The 17697-nt window shown below is 62.2% G+C and overlaps 1 protein-coding gene across 2 annotated transcripts in view; it reads left to right on the forward strand.

The window, feature by feature from the left end:
- SMAD7 (SMAD family member 7) overlaps positions 1-14841 on the forward strand; it is a 21475-nt gene extending 6634 nt beyond the window's left edge. For both annotated transcript variants that reach the window (XM_008050800.2, XM_008050801.2), the window contains exon 3: positions 13053-14841. In XM_008050800.2, the coding sequence (XP_008048991.2) occupies positions 13053-13591 (539 nt within the window). In that variant the 3' untranslated portion in view covers positions 13592-14841. The remainder of the gene's footprint in view (positions 1-13052) is intronic.
- The last annotated feature ends 2856 nt before the right edge of the window (positions 14842-17697 follow it).

The raw sequence follows: 17697 nt of genomic DNA on the forward strand, positions 1-17697 counted from the left end.
TGGCCAGGCCCAGATGTGTCATCCCGAGGGTGCCCCCTCCAGGAGCTGAGCTTGCTGGGAGCGGCTTCAGGGAGACTTTAGCTTGTTTCCACTTTGGGACAGTCAATCCTCCGACTGTCGTGGGAGACAGAGGGTGCTGTTTACACAGAGCTTCTCATGAGCCTGCAGGAGGACAAAGAGCCCTCAGAGGGCAGGGGGCTTCGGGTGGGATGGGGAGAGTGGCAGCCCTCCTGCTGTCTCGGGCTACGGGAACTCCTGGGGGAGGGAGGGTCCCCTCAAGGAGCACACTCAGGATGCCACTGGGTGCTTGTGCCCCCGAGTACGCAGGGAGGAGCCCCGGCCCCTCCAGACCGCAGGAAGCAGGCAGGGGAAGTAGCTGCGTTTGAAGGGGCTTTTCGGAAGGGTTGTCTTACTGATAACATCTCGGCTGTCTCCTCTGCTGGAGGAAGTGACAACACAGACGCCAGCCCCAGCGCCGCCTGCCCCTGCCCTCGCGCCCAGCCCTCGCGGAGGGTGGGCTTCTTACTCCCCAAAACCCACTGGCCCTGGGAGGAAGCCGGGGGCCACACAGTCATGACCCTTCCTCGTAACTGCAGCTGCCAAAGTGATGGCGGCCGGTGGAGGAAGCTGTGTGCCCCTGAGGGGTGGCGTGCTCTCCGTGAAAAAGCATTTGTTTTGAATTTTAGCTCTCGATTGACTAATTCCCGAGGCTTCAGAGTCCGCGCCCTTTCTTCTTGCCTTCGGAGCTGGAGCAGGCGATTACTGCTGCCGGGTGGAGGGAGGCTCTAGACGCTGGGGGGAGGCCCGGGCCCTGCTGGCTTGCGAGCTGCCGCCCCAGGGTGGCTTCGCTGGCTCTGGTCCAGGCCGGGGTGTGTAAGCAGAGGAATCCCAGGCCGGCTCCTTGTCCAGAAGTTGATCGGCCGTGGGGGTGTCTTTGCCGGGGAGAGCAGGGGGGGTGCCCCGGGGGTGGAGGCTGCCCGACTGGGAGCCCAGCCTCCTTGTGGTGGGGGATCCTGGCCCCTGGGTGGGGAGCAGAGAAGAGGCCCGCGGTCTCCTCTCCGCCCTCGCCTCCCGGAGCGCCTCACAGGCCTGTGTGCCGTCTTCCTTCCTGTCCTGCCGGCTGTGGCTGCATGAATGGGGCTCAGTCTGGGGAGGAAGGTCGGCCGCGGAGCCAGGGCCTGGTTCTTTTGGCAGGGGAAGAAGGGAACGGAAAACAGCCGAATGTGAAAATGTGGAGCCTTGGCCTGGGCGGGGAGGAGAGCACCGGCCTGCCCCGAGCAGGGTGACTCCAAGGCTGGCCCTTCCCTTTCCTATGCCCTCGGCCCCTGGCTATGGCTGGAATTCCAGCATAGGGCTTTGTTGGGGGCCCGGCCCTTGGGGACTTGGAGTAGGACATGCCCCACACTGCAAGTTTCTTGGGTCTGGGAAAACGGGACAGTTTTTGGAGGCGGTGACTTGGTTCCAGGAACCCACTTTTATTTCTGACAGCTGTCTCTCACCACCGATGAATTGCTGGGGTGCAGGCTTATGTGGGGCTGGGGGGGCGGGTGTCTGCACAGACAGTCCTATGCGCCAATGCCTGCAGGCTTTGGGGTGCGCTGGGGTCCCTCTGCACGGTGGACGTCAGGTGGCCCCCCAGGAGGACACGGCCTCCTGTGACAGGAGCTGTGGGCAGTTCTGTGTTCAGTTTATCAGCTTGAGCTCAGCTCCTCGAGTGGGTGTCTGGAAAGGCCTGTGGGTGGGACCAGAGCTCCCTGTGTCCTGGAGGTGGAGGGCAGGTATCTGTCTGGACTCCCGTCCTCTGTTCTGGAGTGGGTGGGCTTGGGGACTCCCCGCTCAGCCACAGACCCACCCTCCATCCTCCCCTCTGTTTGGGCTGACGGTGTCTCGGCCCTGGGCACCCCCCAGGTCGGGGAGGGCTTGGGAGCTGGCAGCCACATGTGGTCATGCACACGCCAGAAGAGGAGCTGGCGACCGCCGGTGGGGGTGGGGCTGGGATGCAGTCCCTCGGCTGAGGGTGGCCGCCTCTTTGGCAGATGGTAGGCCTCGGCTGTGGCTTCTGGTTCCCAGCCTGGGGACAGGAGCGTGTTGAGCCAGTCTCTGTCCCAAGAATGCATTTCCTCCTCTGTGATTCCTGCTGGCTCTGTGATTCTTGGTCTCAGAGAAACCTTCATGAAGGCCCGCGTCCTCTGACGCTGTGGCCCTGGCTCTCTCCGTGGGTGACCTGAGCAGCAGTGGCATGTGGAAGATGGCTCTGTCCGGTTCCAAGGGAATACTCAGCCGAGTGTGGACAGTTATGTATTATCTGGCTTGGTATTGGGTCGAAGCAGTTGCCTGGCCTAGTGCCTGTCTCTCTGCCTGTAACACCTCCTTCCCCTGCCTGGGAACGGTCACTCGTGGTGTCTCTGAGGTGGCCGATGCCGCGGTGTGGGGGAGCAGACATCTCACAGCCTCCCCGACCTCATCCATGTGGACATGGGCGTGGGCCCAGGGGAGCAGATGGTGGGGCCCTGAGCGAGCGCCTTCCTCCAGTCCCCCCCTCCCGTGAGGAATGGCGTCTGGAGCTCAAGGGACACCGTCTGTCTGCGTCCACGCCAGCCAGGGATGACTCAGGGGCGGCAGGCTCTCCTGGTGCACACCCACACCCTGGTGAGGCCCTACCGGTCTCTCCTAGGGTGGAGGAGATCAGGCACTCGCCCTGGGGCTTGCTGATAAAACCCCCTTTGTCCTGGAAAGGAGGAGGCAGCCAGGCAGGGGCTAAACACAGGGTGACGGCATTTAAAGTTTGGAGCAGACTGGGGCTGCTCGGCTGGCCAGATGAGGTGGGCTGCTGCCCCAAACATGCTGTCCCCAGGCAGAGCTGGGCCGACCAGCCGCGGGGAGCAGCGAAGGACAGCCGGGATGGCCAGGCGGGGGGCTGTTGGCTGCAGATGGCATGCTGACCACCCCCATACCCCTTGGGCCTTTCGGCAGAGTCTGGCTGTGGCTGGTGGCCTTGCGTGTGAGGGTGGCCCCCAGGCAGGGACAGAGGAGGAGGGGCGCGAGGACTGTCGGGGGCGGCCCCCTGGCCTCTCCTGCTGCTGCTGCAATCCTGCCCGCGCCGTGTCAGGAGGGCCGGGCCTGAGACCGGGGGCAGCACCTCCAAAGCGGATGCCCCCCGCGGCAGGAGGACACGTTGTAGGGTCTGGCTCCTGGACTTACTGGCACATTCGTATCCCTTGGGGCTGAGCCCAGACGGAAATTTGCCTGGCTCCTGGAACGCGTGGGGGAAGATGCCTGTGAACGCTGTCCCGTGCGTTGTGAAAGTGACCCGAGGGACTGGGTTTCCTCTCGGGTGGTGACAGCGCCCTGGACCTGGGTTGTGGTGGCGGCTGCAGGGCTGTGAATGTGCGTGGCGCCGCTGGTGACACATTTCATGCTTTGTGTGTTTGGCCGCAGTGTTCACAGAAAGTGGCCCCTGGTCGCTTTGAAGTCCTGGTGGCTGCGGCCACTGAAGGCAGGGGTGTGGGGTGGCGAGGAGGGGCTTCTGCCGGGGCCTGGGATGCTGGTGCGGACGCTGCATCCCCGCAGCCCCAGGTCTGGGGGACGGGGATGGGCCAGGGCATGGGCGGGGAGCCCGGCTTAGATGTCTGACTTAGATGTCTGGCCTGTCGCACCTCAGACACACCTCAGTGTTGACCTTCTGACCTGTCCCTACCACAGGTTGCCGAATTGCAAGGCAGGAAGCTTCCCTGTGACTCCCCATCAGAGTCTGGCCTCTCTGCCAAGCGCGTGTTCCCAGAGTGCCGTGTTAGGCCCAGAGCTGCACCAGGGAGCTCTGGGGCTTCTCTTAAGGCTGGTGAGCCAGACCCCCCGGGCACTGGAGCCCCCGTCCCAGGTCATTCTCACGGACCCAGGGCTGCCCAGGTGGCAGTGACCGCCTGGGCACTCTCCCCTGCAGTACCTCGTGAGAGGATACCATAAGTGCCGCCGGGAGGTCAGCTCCGGCCCCACCGCCTCTGGGTTGAATGGCGGCCCCGGCCTGGCCGCCTGCCTGCTGTCATACACAGGCTTCCTGCGGGCTATTTTCAGCAGGAAGATATTATTAACCGCCAAGGCCCGGCTCTCGGCGTAGTGGCTCACGCCCCAGGAGGGCCATACTCACCTGGCCACTGCCACCACACCGTGGCACACGGGCTTACCAAGGACCCTTCGCTGCACCCAGGGTGACCCTGGCGAGCCGGTCCCTGGCCCAGTCCCTGTGGACGCTGGCCCTGAGGTTCTGGGACTGCTGTGGTGAGAACCAGGCTTTTCCAAAGTGGCTTTTCACATGGAGACGGTGGTGGTGGTGGTTGCTCCCAGCAAGGGGCACGTGGTGTGACCGAGGCAGGCACCGGCGGGGAGAGGGGTATTCGGTGGAGTCAGGACCGCTATTCAGAACAGGGCGACAACTTTCACCTTGTAAGTTTACAGGAAATATGGGGACAGGACAGGAAATTGCATCATCGCTTTTTTGAGAAGAACTCCAGAAAAAGCGGTTCATGGAAGGAGGCGGCTGGGAATGGCCAGCCCGCTCTGGTTTCCTTTTTTTTCCTTCCCTTCCACTCCCACGAGAACTCGTAGGCCTTTTCTTTAAGAAGGAGGCTTTTTGAGAACTTTGGGGTTTTCTTTTGAGCTGGAGTCTCACCGTCGCCCAGACTGGAGTGCAGTGGCACGCTCACGGCCACCCCAGTGTCGACCTCCTGGGCTCCAGCGATCTTTCCCCCGCAGAAGAAGAGGGGTCGCCTGCAGCTGCGATGCTCACTGTGGCCTTGGTTCCCAGCTCACTGGGGAGCCGTCTTGGCTTCTCCGGTTTTGAATTTGGCCACAGAGTCCTCCGTACGGGGCCCCACCTGGTGTCGCCAGCTTGGTTTTAGCCTCGGTGAAGCGACGGTGGTATTTTGGTGTGGGTGGATAGGAGTCCGCGGCCCCCGGAAGAGTGGGCGCTAACCCGGTCACCTCGTGGCTGCTCCAGGCACCCCCAGGGTCCAGATGGCGGGACTGATGCCGCAGCTCCCATCCTCACACCTCAGCCTTCCTACCCCGCGGCACTGCCTCCTGATAGTGGGGCTTGGGCCGCCAGATGTGGGGAGCGGGCACACCTGCCCGTGTTCCCTTGGGGTCACCGTGCCCCAGCCTGGACGATGCCATTGTTCTGATGACCAGGACACCAAACGGCACCCAGCCTGGGCTGCCCGAGCGTGTGGAGGGAGCCCCGTGGGCAGCCGTGCGCCCTCGCCGGCCCCGCCGGCCCCTGCCTTGGCCTGTTCTGTTTTCAAAACACAAGGGCCTGGGTGTGTAAGAGCATCATCGAGCACAGGGTGGGTGCCTTGTCCAGAGCAGGGTGCCCGGCTCGGTGCTGGGGAAGGTGGCATGTCTGTGGAGCTGGCCGGGGTGCCTGCCTTGGAGTGCCTCCCTTGGGGGCAGCCAGCAGAGCCATGGCCTGGCCCAAATGGGACTTCCCTCCTCCCTCCGGGAGAAGGGCCCGGCCCTTCAGGTGACCCCGCTTAGAAGCTGTGCACCTCCCGTGAGTTCATGCGGGCCTCCCTCTGGGAAGAAGCCAGCGTGTCCTTGCAGTTCATACATCAAACAAGTGTGTATTGAGCACCTCCTGTGTGCCAGGCCCGCGCAGAGGATTGACTCCTGGGCCCTGGTGGCATCAAGATGGGGGGACAGAGTGTCCTGTCTGGGGGTGAAGTCAGGTGGGGGCGGGGTGGGCATGGCTGCACAGGAGACGGGCTGGGCAAGAGCCAGATCCCCCCATGGTGCTGCTGGCCCCGGGAAGCACTGGGATGGGACTGGGGTGGCCGAGCCCTCCCGTCCCAGCCTCTGCCTCTGGAGTGGGGAGCTCTGTTGAGAGCTGAGATAGAGCAAAACTCGTGAATGAACAGAGGCACCCCGGCTGCGCTTGTCAGGATGGGAGCTGTGGCTACAGTCCCCCCCTTCAGACCCTTGGGGTGCCCGGAGGTGACCGGACTAGCGTCCACTCTTCTGGGGGCTGTGGGCAGGGTCAAGGAAGTGTCTAGAAGGAGACACCCAAGGTTTCGACAGCCAGAGAGGTGGGATGTTGTCAGGGCCCACCATAGGATTGGCTCTCTCAAAGCCCACCTGGGGAGGGGACTCTGGCTTTTTCCTCTGAGCTTGAAGGGCAGGCCTGTTTCCAAGGCCTTACCCAGGGGTGAGGCCTCAGCCTACGTGTGAGGACACAGCCCAGGTATGAGTCCTCAGCCTGGGTGTGAGGCCTTGGTCTGGGTGTAGTGGCACAGCCGGGTGTGAGGCCTCGGCCCGCATGTGAGGCCTCGGCCCAGTGTCTGGCCTCAGCACAGGTGTGAGGGCACAGCCAGGTGTGAGGCCTTGGCTCAGTGTGAGGCCTCAGCCTACCTGGGGTGGGTTTGGAAGTCAGCTGAGGCACAGTTGCTAGATGCCTCCTGTTCACGCTCCCTCTGCCCTGTCTGGTCCCCAGCGTGGTGACGCTGTTCCGTGGCGCTCTCTGGTTGAACTACCCACCTCCTCCAGGAAGCCCCAGGGACTCTGTGGAGGGGAGCCAGTCTTGCTTGGGTCTTGATGGGACAGGAAGGGAAGACCTGGTCTCGACCCTGATTTCATGTTGGGAAGTTGGGAGTTTCTGCCAGAAGACAGCCCTATGGCCAGGCCACAGCGGGCCCCGTGCCCACTCCACGAGACCTTTTCACTTGCGGATCGGAGGCTGTCGCCCAGGGGGAACAGACAGTGACTAGCCCAGATGCGCCTGTGTGCCCTTCCCAGGTGGTCCCTTGGAGGGTGGATGCTGTCCCCAGCAGGCCATGAGGGTCATCGTGGTAAGTGTGGGGACCTCGCTGATCCTTCTCCCCATTAATTGGTGACCAAGAGGGAAAAGCCAAGCTGAGTCCTCCCGAGGTCTGGGGCACCCCTGAGGGCCAGCTCCTGCCCTTGGTGGGGGTTCCTTGGGAAGGGCCAAGGCTGACACTGCCGAGGCTCAAGCCCACCCTCCCCTCCACCCCTAGGGATTGCAGGGTGCCTGGGTCCTGTGGAGCCTGGCGAGAAAGACAGTGACAGGCAGGCAACCTTGGGCCTCTGTCCCTGTGGCTTACCGAGTGCCTCGCGGGAGCTTTTTGCATTCTGGGCTTCAGTTTTCTCATCTACAGAATGGGGACCTGGATGCAGTTGCCAGGTCCCTTCTGTCATCTGGGCCGACGGCTGTGGGGGGAGGTCTCTGTGGCTGGGGGGGGGGGGTGGGTGGCCGGTGGGCTCTTCCCTCTGGAGAAAGGGTGGCAGCCCTGCGTGTCTTCCGGAGTCTGAGTGTCCCCAGGACACATGTGCGACATAGTCTGTGCAATTAGGGTCCAGCAGCCTCGCCGAAGCCCGCCCCACCAGGGATATCTCCATTCAGAAATCTTGTTCTCTGGGAGGGCAGGTTTATGGGGGCGCCAGGGCCGTCTTTTCTTTTTGTTTTTTAATGTAGTGCTAAAACATACATGACGTGTAATTTACCATCTTAAATCTCGTGTGGAGTTCAGTGGCGTTGAGTTCATGCATGCTGTTGTGCAAACCGTCACCGCCCTCTGTCTCTGGAAAGTGGAAACTCACCTTGAACACCATGTCCTTTCTCTCCCCTCCCCCCTCCCCAGCCATGTCACTACCATCTGCCTCCTGTCAGGAGGGGGATGTGACCCCCCCCAGAGGCATTCATGAGTGGGTTCCCCTGGGGTTTGTCCCCGTGCTGGCTTGCCGCTTGGCATGATATCCTGAGGTTTGTCCGTGTTGTGGCATGTCGAGACTTCCTTACTCTTCAGGGCCTAGTAATACTCCCCATTGTGGAGAGTCCCTGTGTGGTGATCCCCATGTCCTTCAACAGACCTTGGGTGACCTCAGCCTTGGGCTGTCATGGATGATGCCCTGTGTGAGTGGGAGGAGCCAGTGGGAGCCCCTGCAAGCGATTATTCAGGGTGTGTACCCAGGTGGGGTCACAAAGTCACGCTGAGATTCTATGTTTAATTTCTTATTTTATTTACTGAGTGGGAGTCTGGCTGTCACCCAGGCTAGAGTGCAGTGGCATGCTCATGGCCACCGTAGCTTCGGCCTGCTGGGTGCAAGCTGCCCTTCCGCCTCATCTGTCCAAGTAGCTGGAACCAGAGGCCCACACCACCATGCTCGGCTCATATTTTGTTTATTGTAGAGACAACGTCTCGCCAAGTTGCCCAGATTGGTCTCGAACCCCTGGGCTCAGGCAGCCCTCTCGCTTCGGCCTTCCAAAGTGCTGGGTTGACAGGCACAGGCCACAGCACGAGCCACAGCTTGGCTGTGTTTAATTTCTTAAGGCAACACCAGTGGCAGGTCCTTCTTGACCCCACGATGGCAGGCGCCCTACCCACTTGGAGTAGACAAGAGGGTGATAGGGTGGTGGAGGGGTCTGTTCCTGGGCTGGGCCTTGGTGGGGGGGGGTGGCCAGCGGTGCGGAGGGGCTGGATGGGAGCCCCCATCCACTCGCGGCCTGAACTTGCTAGAGCTCGGACTCAGCATGGAATGGACCTCGGAACTTTTTGAGGGCAGCCCCAGTGGGAGACCGTGCGTCCCCCTGGTTCCGTGGCCTCCCGGCTGGAGGCTGGAGATTGGCAGAGGGAGAGGCCGAGGTCCAGGAGCCCTGGGCAACAAGCGAGTCCAGGCGGGAGAGATTAGATTACAGAGGCAGACAGAAGTAATGATTAACTTCAGCAGTCTGCAGTCTGTCTCCAGGCTGTCGTGCTGTTGTTTTCCCCGTAAGTGCGGCCGCCGGTCTGGGCTGCCGCCCCAGCTGGGCGGGCTGGGCCATGCCGCGAGATGGAATGAGGGCTGGGCGCGCGCCCGGGGGAGGAGGCTCGGCCCCTGCGCTGGAATGCGCTGGCCGGAATGCTCCGTGTTCAGGGCCGCCCGTCCGGCGGTTTCAGGACTGTTGTGGAGAAAGGGGGTGGGGGCCTGAAAGGACTTTTGTTCTCCTGTGTTTTTCCGCGTCTCAGTGCGGCCTTCCTGCCCCCTGGGGACTCCAGAGGGGTGTGGGCCTGTGGTTGTGGGTGGGCACAGACCGGGTCTGCTGTGGGGCCCACAGCACCCCTCAGGACCGGGGGTCCCACAGCCGGGCTGCCCAGGGAGGGCCCGCACCCCACTGTGCACCAGGGAGCACCGGCGGACTTGGGGGTCTGTCCTCTTGGGAAACCGGCCGTGAGGCAGGGCCTGAGTTGAGGTCCTCGTCCAGCTTCAACCAGTGTGTGTGAGTGTGAGTCAGCGTCTGTGAAGTCCAGAGGCAGATGGGGGAACCTCTGGTGGCAGGCTGTGGGTGGGGAGGTTGGCGATCGGACGCGGACGCCCTCTTGGACACGGTGGACGCTCTGCCCGCATCATCACACCCCTGCGTCTCCCCAGGACGGCTCGGGCCCTCCAGGGCGAGGCAGGGGCAGGGAGGCCTCACGGGTCTGCGGGCTCCGTGGGTGCATGTGCACGGCCCCCTTTCTGCAGCAGTTGCCCTGGGCTCCTGGGGGCTGGGGGATGCATCATGGCGGGAAGGCCTAGACACGCAGACTTGAGAAGCAGCCAGGCCGGAGGGCGCTCGTTCCCCAGAGGCCCACTGACTGCAGACATGGTGAGCGGAGCGACTGGGCTGCGTCCCGCCCTTCCTCTGAGCCTCCCTGGGAGCTCAGCAGAGTGGCCCTCGGACGCGGTGGCTGCAGGCGGTGCACGCTATAATTTGCATGGCTGAATACCGGGCACAGGAAGCGGCGTCAGCCCGGCTGGTGAGACAGCGGGAGCTTTTGATATGAGTGGCTTCCCCTCCCTGGGCCTTCCCAGGCGTGTCCTCGATGGTAGAGGCCACTCTTGTGAGGGACCCCGGGCTGGAGGCTCCTGGCTCGGGCGCCTGCGGGGGCTTGGAGAGGTGGGTTGGGCCACTCCAGGGTGTCACTGGTCCCTTGGGATGCGGGAGGGCGCAGTCACTCAGCCCTGCTCTGGGCCAGTGGGATCTGCGCTGGGGATGGTTTATAGGGGACTCTCTTAGGCACCGAGCCTGGCGGGCTTGGAAGGGCCTGGTGGCGAGGGTCCCTCTGACAGGGACCCACCTTCTGGGGTGAGGAATGGCAGGATACAGAACTCAAGTTGTAACTCTCAGAAGTAAAAAGTTGGTTTGGAGACAGCAGAGCCTGACTCAAAGTCCTTTCCCTTGGGATTTTGTTTTGTTTTGTTTTACCGTTGCAAATCAAATGCAAAAATGTGCCTGTCCTCCTAGTGTTTTTCTGCTGTGAACAGTGCCATGGCGAGCAGGGTGCAGCCACGGCTGCCAGGGCCAGAAAGGCCCGAGGCTATCATCCCCGGACCCCTTTGTGGCATGTATGGGCAGGACAGGCCTGAGGGCAGCCCCCTTGCCAGGGCCACAGAGCAGCTCACAGGCTCGGGCCCGTCCACACCCACCTCTTGCTGGGAGCGCTCGGCCCTCACGGCAGGCTTGGCATTTCCAGGCATGCTCTGAGGGACATGTGCGTGTCCCTCCAGTGTTGGAGAGGAAGGTGGGGGGACAGCAGCTCTGCTGTGCACCCGGAGCACCCTGGTGCGAAGCTTGGGGCTGGAGTCGCAGCTCTGCCCGCTGGTGGATGTGTGCCCCTCGTCCCTCCTTGAGGCTGGGCGGCTGTGGCGTGGGGCCGCAGGGTGGTCCAGGTGTTTCACACAGGGCTGGTATGGGGAACACCCCGGAGGGCAGGTGTGAGCCCCAGGCTGTTCTCCATGGGTGGGGCAGTGTGATTTCCCAGCCACAGAGACCCCAAGAGCAGGTCTTCAGAGTGAATCCAGTGTGTGTACAGCGGGCCCGGACCTGACAGTGCTCACGTCAGAGCCTCACGGCAGTCTTGTGAGGCCAGCATCAGGACCCCGGTGCAGGGCCGGGCTGGTGGCCCGCAGGAAGCAGGCCAGAAGCAAGTCTGGCTGCAGTGCCAGACAGCTCACCCACGGGTGTGCACAGGCTGGAGCCCCTGAAGGCCGGAACTCAGGTGGCCAGGTCCAGGGACCGGAGAGAAGCACCCTGGTCCCTGGAGGAGACCCTGGGTACCCTCTCCCCACACTGGTCCAGCCGCCTCACCTCAGCGGAGTGTCACAGGGCTTGTAGGTGATCCAGCTTTCCGGTTCTGCCTCAGCGACTGGGGTCCTCTTCCCCTGACTGCGGGGGAGGGGTCGTGGGCTGGTGGCCATGGCTTCTGAGCAACCTGAAACACCCTGGCAGAACTCGGCCTCCAGGAGTGACCGGCTCAAGCCCAGGGCCATCTGTGCTTCCTTGGGGATCCAGCGGCCTGGGCTCCTGCGCCTAGCCCAGGGAGGCTGTGGCATGGCGGAGTGGAGCTGGCCAAGCCCTGGGGAGCTGCGTGCCTGACAAGCTCCATTTGGGGCATTTGCCTTGGAAATGGGCCCCGTGGGGGTCTCAGCTGTGGTGGCAACTGGGGTGGGGAGGCTGACGTGACTTGGCCCCGGCCCCCTCTTATCTCAGGGCTTGTTCCTGAAAGGCCGTCCCTGAAAGGCCGTCGATCTCACAACAGCAGTTTCCTGCCAGGGCAGGGAGCAGGGCCGGGCTGTTGACCTTTGAGAGTCGGCCTGAGGGAAGGATGGGATGAGGCAGCCGGGGTGGCGCCTGGGCCCTCGTGGACCCTGGACCCACGGGCGAGGCGTGGTGCCGTTTGTGTGCCAGTGGCCGGGTGCCAGCTTCCGAGCCCACACTCTGCCCTCCGTGTGGCCTTGGGCAACCAGGGCACCGTGGTGGCCGTGTCTCCTGGCCATGCAGGGATGGCTGATGTCAACAAGTTGCCTCCCTTGGCCACTTACTTCCGTGTGTTCCAGCACACGTGAGCCCAGGACACATGGCACGCCCACTCTCACACGACACACACGCTGTCGTGTCCTGCACTCACACAGACACGCCCCCATGACATGGGTTTGCACACATTCTCACGGCACACACAGGACACACGCTCCCATGACAAACTCACACATGGTCCCACGGCGCACGCTCACACATGCGCTGACACACAGTCACACACACACACACCTTTCTGCATCCACGTGTGGTGCACTGCTGGGCCACATTCTGCCTTGTGGAGCTAGAGGAACTGCGAGCCCTCTGTGTACCCTTGTGCGTGGCTGGCGGTGCGGGCTCTGGGAAGACCAGTGGGGGGGTCCGTGGGGGCAGCCGCTCAGGGTGTGCGCTGTGAGCGTCCCACAGCCATGTCCATGGGGTGCCTGATGGGGGCTGAGGCCTAGCCCCTGGGAGGGTCGGGGGTTGGTGTCTTGAGCCGCATGGGGGCCTGATCACACCGGCCTCTGAGCCCAGGTGCTCCAGAAACACAGAGTCCAGACCGTGTGCCTGTCCAGGCCCCCAGGGTGAGAGTCTGGGCGAGAGGAGGCTGGCCTCTGTGGGGCTCCTCCGTGGGGCTCCTCCCCTGTGCCTCCCCGGCCTTTCACCACTTTTGTTAACGAACACAAGACTTTTGGTCTCCCCGCCATCTGACTGGGCCCAGGGGAGACCGGCTGGCTTCTGCCCAAGGATGGTGGCATGCTCGTGTGTGACCCCTTTGCTCTGTGGGCGGGGAGGAGGAGGGAAGGGCAGAGGGTTAGGGTCTGTGCAGACTGACGGGGTGGGTGGGCGGTCAGGGAAGGGGAATGTGCCCACGTGAGGCCAGTCTTGTCTGGACTGGAGGGCACCAAGAGGGCCAGCTGTGCCTACCCGCCCATGGTGATGGACGCGTGGGCGTGTGCCCGTGTGCAGGGGCTGAGAGGGACACACCGGTCGTCGCTTTCCCGTCCCACGAGCTGGTGAGGGCCTTGCCTTGGCCCCCACGCGGCTGGTCATCCCGTGAGCAGGTGAGGGTGTTGGTTACCATGTGGCTGTCAAGGCGTTGGTCCCTGCATGGCAATCCCTGTTCCTTTCCCACGAGCCGTTGGGGTCCTCGGTCCCCCGTGGCCCTCCGTTCTCCCCGCCCCTCCCCCACCCCCAGACCACTTCCTCACTGCGGCCGCCTTGTGTCTTGCAGATTCCCAGCTCCTCCTGGAGTCCGGGGCTCAGTCGCACTGGTGCGTGGTGGCGTACTGGGAGGAGAAGACCCGCGTGGGGCGGCTCTACTGTGTCCAGGAGCCCTCCCTGGACATCTTCTATGACCTACCTCAGGGCAACGGCTTCTGCCTGGGCCAGCTCAGCGCCGGCAGCCGGAGCCAGCTGGTGCGGAAGGTGCGCAGCCGCATCGGCTGCGGCATCCAGCTGTCGCGGGAGGCGGATGGCGTGTGGGTGTACAACCGCAGCAGCTACCCCGTCTTCGTCAAGTCCGCCACGCTGGACAACCCCGACTCGCGCACGCTGCTGGTGCACAAGGTGTTCCCCGGCTTCTCCATCAAGGCCTTTGACTATGAGAAGGCCTGCAGCCTGCGGCGGCCCAACGACCACGAGTTCACGCAGCAGCCGTGGACGGGCTCCACGGTGCAGATCAGCTTCGTGAAGGGCTGGGGCCAGTGCTACACGCGCCAGTTCATCAGCAGCTGCCCGTGCTGGCTGGAGGTCATCGTCAGTGGCCGGTAGCGGGCAGCCGCGTGGCCGGGCGGCCGCACCCACCTCCCTTGCTGCTAGCGCCCCCGCGCCCGTGCTCCACGCAGACTCTGGCCGGTTCTGTTTGTTTCCTCCTCGTCTTCTGTGTTGTTTTGTCCTTTGAGAAATAGCTTATGAGAAGGATTTGGGGGCCCTAGGGGGTGGGGTGTGGCTGGTGGAACAGCCCGATGGAGCCGGGGTGCAGACCCTGAGCGCCCACACACTGCGGATGGAGGGACAGTCCCTTCACCCTGGGTCACCATTTCTTGTGCCAGGAGCGCATGCGGGTGGGTGTGTGTGACTGCGTGTGGACGGTCTGCTCCGTGGGTCTCTACGGGCGACCTCAGCTGAGAGGTGGAGGCCCCCCTGTGCCCTGTGTCTCCAGCCCTCGGGACGCACTCGGGGCAGAGGTGGCATCTAGGTGTCCCCCCAAGGGAGCGCAGCCCTGCCCGGCCTGGGAGACCCCAACCGGCCCCCATCAGGGAGCCCTGATGACGGCCATCATCCCCAGGCCCCCTCCCCGCGTGGTCACGTCTTTCTTTCTAGCCATCTGCTCTTGGATGTGGGATGCCGGGCAACCCTGTGGCAGTGCCCACCCATGTCCTCTACCCCCTCTTGCATCAGGTTCTTCCCGGATTAGAAGCCCTCTGGGCGCCTCCTCCACCCCACCCTGCCCTGCCCTGTGGCTCGGGCTGGGTACGCGCCCGCAGGGCCCTCCCGAGCGGGCCTCGGCCCATCACGAGCCAAGGTACCCCAGGCTGACACCTAACTGCTTCCCTTCCACAACTCATACACTCGTATGATACTTTGACACTGTTCTTAGCTCAATGAGCATGTTTAGACTTTAACATAAGCTATTTTTCTAACTACAAAGGTTTAAATGAACAAGAGAAGCATTCTCGTTGGAGATTTAGCATTGTAGTGCTTTGAGAAAGGACTCCTAAAAAAAAAAACCCTGAGATTTATTAAAGAGAAAATGTATTTTATGTTATATATAAATATATTATTACTTGTAAATACAAAGACGTTTTATAAGCATCATTATTTATGTATTGTGCAATGTGTATAAACAAGAAAAATAAGAAAAGATGCACTTTGCTTTAATATAAATGCAAATAACAAATGCCAAATTAAAAAAAGATAAACACGAGATTGGTGTTTTTTCTATGGGTGTTATCACCCAGCTGAATGTTTTTCTAAAGGAGTTTATGTTCCATTAAACGATTTTTAAAATGTATCCTTGACTCCCTGTTGTCCTCTGCTGGAGGGTGGGGTGTTGATCTGAACCGCTGAGTCAGCCTCCACCCAGCCTGGGGCTCTGCTGGGCCACAGAGGGGAGGTGACCGCGACCCCAGTCTTCAAGTTCTGGAAGCCCTAGGCTCTTTCCTCTTGTGGCTGGCCGGGTGTCGCCTCAGGAGCCCGTGGGTGACATTCCAGGGCCCCCTGGGGTGGCGGGCAAGGAGGCGGACTGGGGCAGATGGGAAACTCACCCCAAGAACCTGGGTCCGCCATGTTCCTGCCCGCTCCTTGCTTGGCGTTGAGCCCTGACTTTGACCCATCGCTGCCTCCCAGAGGAGGGTGACGGATGGATGCAGGGCTGTCTCCTGGAGGGGGTTGGGTGTCCCTGGGACTAGGCCACCTCAGGGCCCCCCGAGGACTGAACCAGGTACCCAGAGAGACCCACAGAGGTCACGGGGCCGGGTCTCAGCAGTGTCCTCCCATCTGCTGGGACTTAGTGACAGGCTCCAGGCCCCTTTCCCGGCCCAGCCGGTGGCCCCTGCTGTCAGCACGCCTCTCCTGGACCGTCCCTGCAGCCACCTGCCAGGAGCGCTGCCAGGTGACCTGATCCGCATGGTTGATTCGGAGGCTCTCGCGGGTGTGTGTGCGGGCTTGGAGCCTCGCAGACACTTCTGCGGGGCCGTTCAGACTTGGCGTCCCAGGCCTGTACAAACTCAGAAGATCCTGGAGACTGGCTTAGGACTGGCAGCTTGTCATGTTGCCAAGTAACACAAAGCGCCACCGCCTGCTGGCACCAACACGTCATGAGTGAGGACTAGAAGGCAGTGGTGCAGCAAGAAATATTAACAAGGGTTTGTGTGTGTGTGTGTGTGTGTGTGTGTCTGTGTGTGTGTGTGTTTGCTCATCCGGGTCTCACTCTGTTACCCAGGCTGGAGGGCAGTGGCACAATCAGGGCTCCCTGTCAGGTGATCTTCAGCCTCCCGAGTAGCTGGGACTACAGGTGCACACCTCCATGCCTGGCTAACTTCCTGGTTTTTTTTTTTATAGATAAGTGGTCTCACTATGGGTCTCCAACCCCTGGTCTCCGACTCCTGGGCTCAAGTGATCCTTCTGCCTCATCCTCCCACTGCACGGGTGTGACAAGCATGGGCCGCCACGCCTGGCAATACATGCTTTACGCTCCAGAGCATGAGTGCAGGTGGTCCTCTGAGCCAGCTTGCTCACATGAGGTGACACTCGCTCCCTCTCAAGCAGCCTCTTGCTTGTTGTCAGCCGGACAAACACCCTCTGCCGTGTCTAGTTCTGAACCCAGAATGAGTGTGCAGCCCTCTCTCCGGGGTGGGGGTGGGGAGGCGATCCTACTTGGAGGGTCCGACCACTGGAGCTGGCTCTGACGGGCGCCGGTATGCTGGGCACTCCCTGGTGATACGGGGCTTCCCTGGGTACCCGGCGTGGGGTATGAGCACCTGCGGGGGTGGTCACTTAATCCTCCCCGCAGGGACCCTCTGGAGACCTTGAGATGTTAACGACTTGCCTGAGGTCCTGGACCGGTCAGGGAGGTCGGGGTCTGACTCTAGACGGGGGCACCTCCTTGGCTCCTTGGTCCGTGTCCCATCAAGAGGGTTATGGTAGACCCCATCAGTGTTCTCCAGCCATGCTGGAGGACGAGGCATGCCCCGCAACGGTCAGCAGGGTGTGGGGGGACCAGCATCTTCTAGATCCTTCCGGGACTCTGCTCAGGCCACCTCCCTCCAAGCAGCAGCCTGGCTGGGACGGCTCCTCCCCCTGCCCGTGGATGCCACCACGGCCCCAGGCGGGGGTGAGTTCCCCTCCTTGCCAGTGAAGCGCTGGGTCCCACCCACCTCCTCAGCCCCAAGCTGTGAAGGCAGGGGTCTCCCACAGCAGGCTCCTTGCTCTTCCCCGCCTCTATGGCTTCACTCAGGGCCCGGCAGTCTCTGGGTGTTCCTGCTTCTAGTCCAAGTGGCCTCCAGTGTCTGCCTCTGCCTGCCTGCCTGGGGCCCCACCCACCAGACGCTTGTCCCAAGACACGGGCAACACGGGCCTAGGTGTCTTGACTGCTTCACAGCAAGGACTGAGCAGCCACTTCTGTGATCTCACCCTCCTCCTCCTCATGTTTCTCCTCCTCCTTGTCAGGCCTCACCTCATCCAGGAAGCCGCTTGGCTTTTAATATGTCCGCCGTAAGCCAGGCTCAGCCTGTAATCCTGCGCCTTTGGGAGGCTGAGGTGAGTGGATTGCCTGAGCTCGCGTGTTCGAGACCCGCCTGGGCAACTTGGCGAGACCTCATCTCTACAATAAATCAAAAATTAGGCGGGCATGGTAGCGCACGCCTGTAGTTCCAGCTACTTTGAAGGCTGAGGCGGAAGGATCGCCGAAGCCCAGCAGGTCGAGGCTGCGGTGGCCGGGAGCGGCCACTGCACTCAGTGTGGGTGGCAGAGTGAGACTCCAACTCAAAAAAAAAAAAATATGTCCGCTGTAGCGAGAGAGGGCGGTGTGGGGTTCCGGCTGCCCTGCCGACGGGTGAGTCTTGGTGCCCTGGGGCCTTCTCAGGAGCTCCGGTGGGACGCACTGCCCTGACGGTCCCCTGCGGGTGCTCAGGGCTGACCCCGAACACGGAAGGGCAAGCAGACTCACAGGCGCAGCTTGGCTGGAACAATGACGATGATGACAGGAGCCGACACTAGTGCGTCCCGAAGTCTGGGGGGGTCGCTCAGTACCCATGCCGGGCCCGCCCATGCGACCCCGACTGCAGGAGATGCCACGATTACCACCCACTTCACAGACGGGGAGCCTTGGAGACCTGACCACATCCACACTGGCCAGTGAGGGGTCTTGCCCCCGC

Source organism: Carlito syrichta, unplaced genomic scaffold (genome assembly GCF_000164805.1).
Source record: "Carlito syrichta isolate Samal-C Ts95f unplaced genomic scaffold, Tarsius_syrichta-2.0.1 Scaffold153698, whole genome shotgun sequence".
NCBI lineage: Eukaryota > Metazoa > Chordata > Mammalia > Primates > Tarsiidae > Carlito > Carlito syrichta.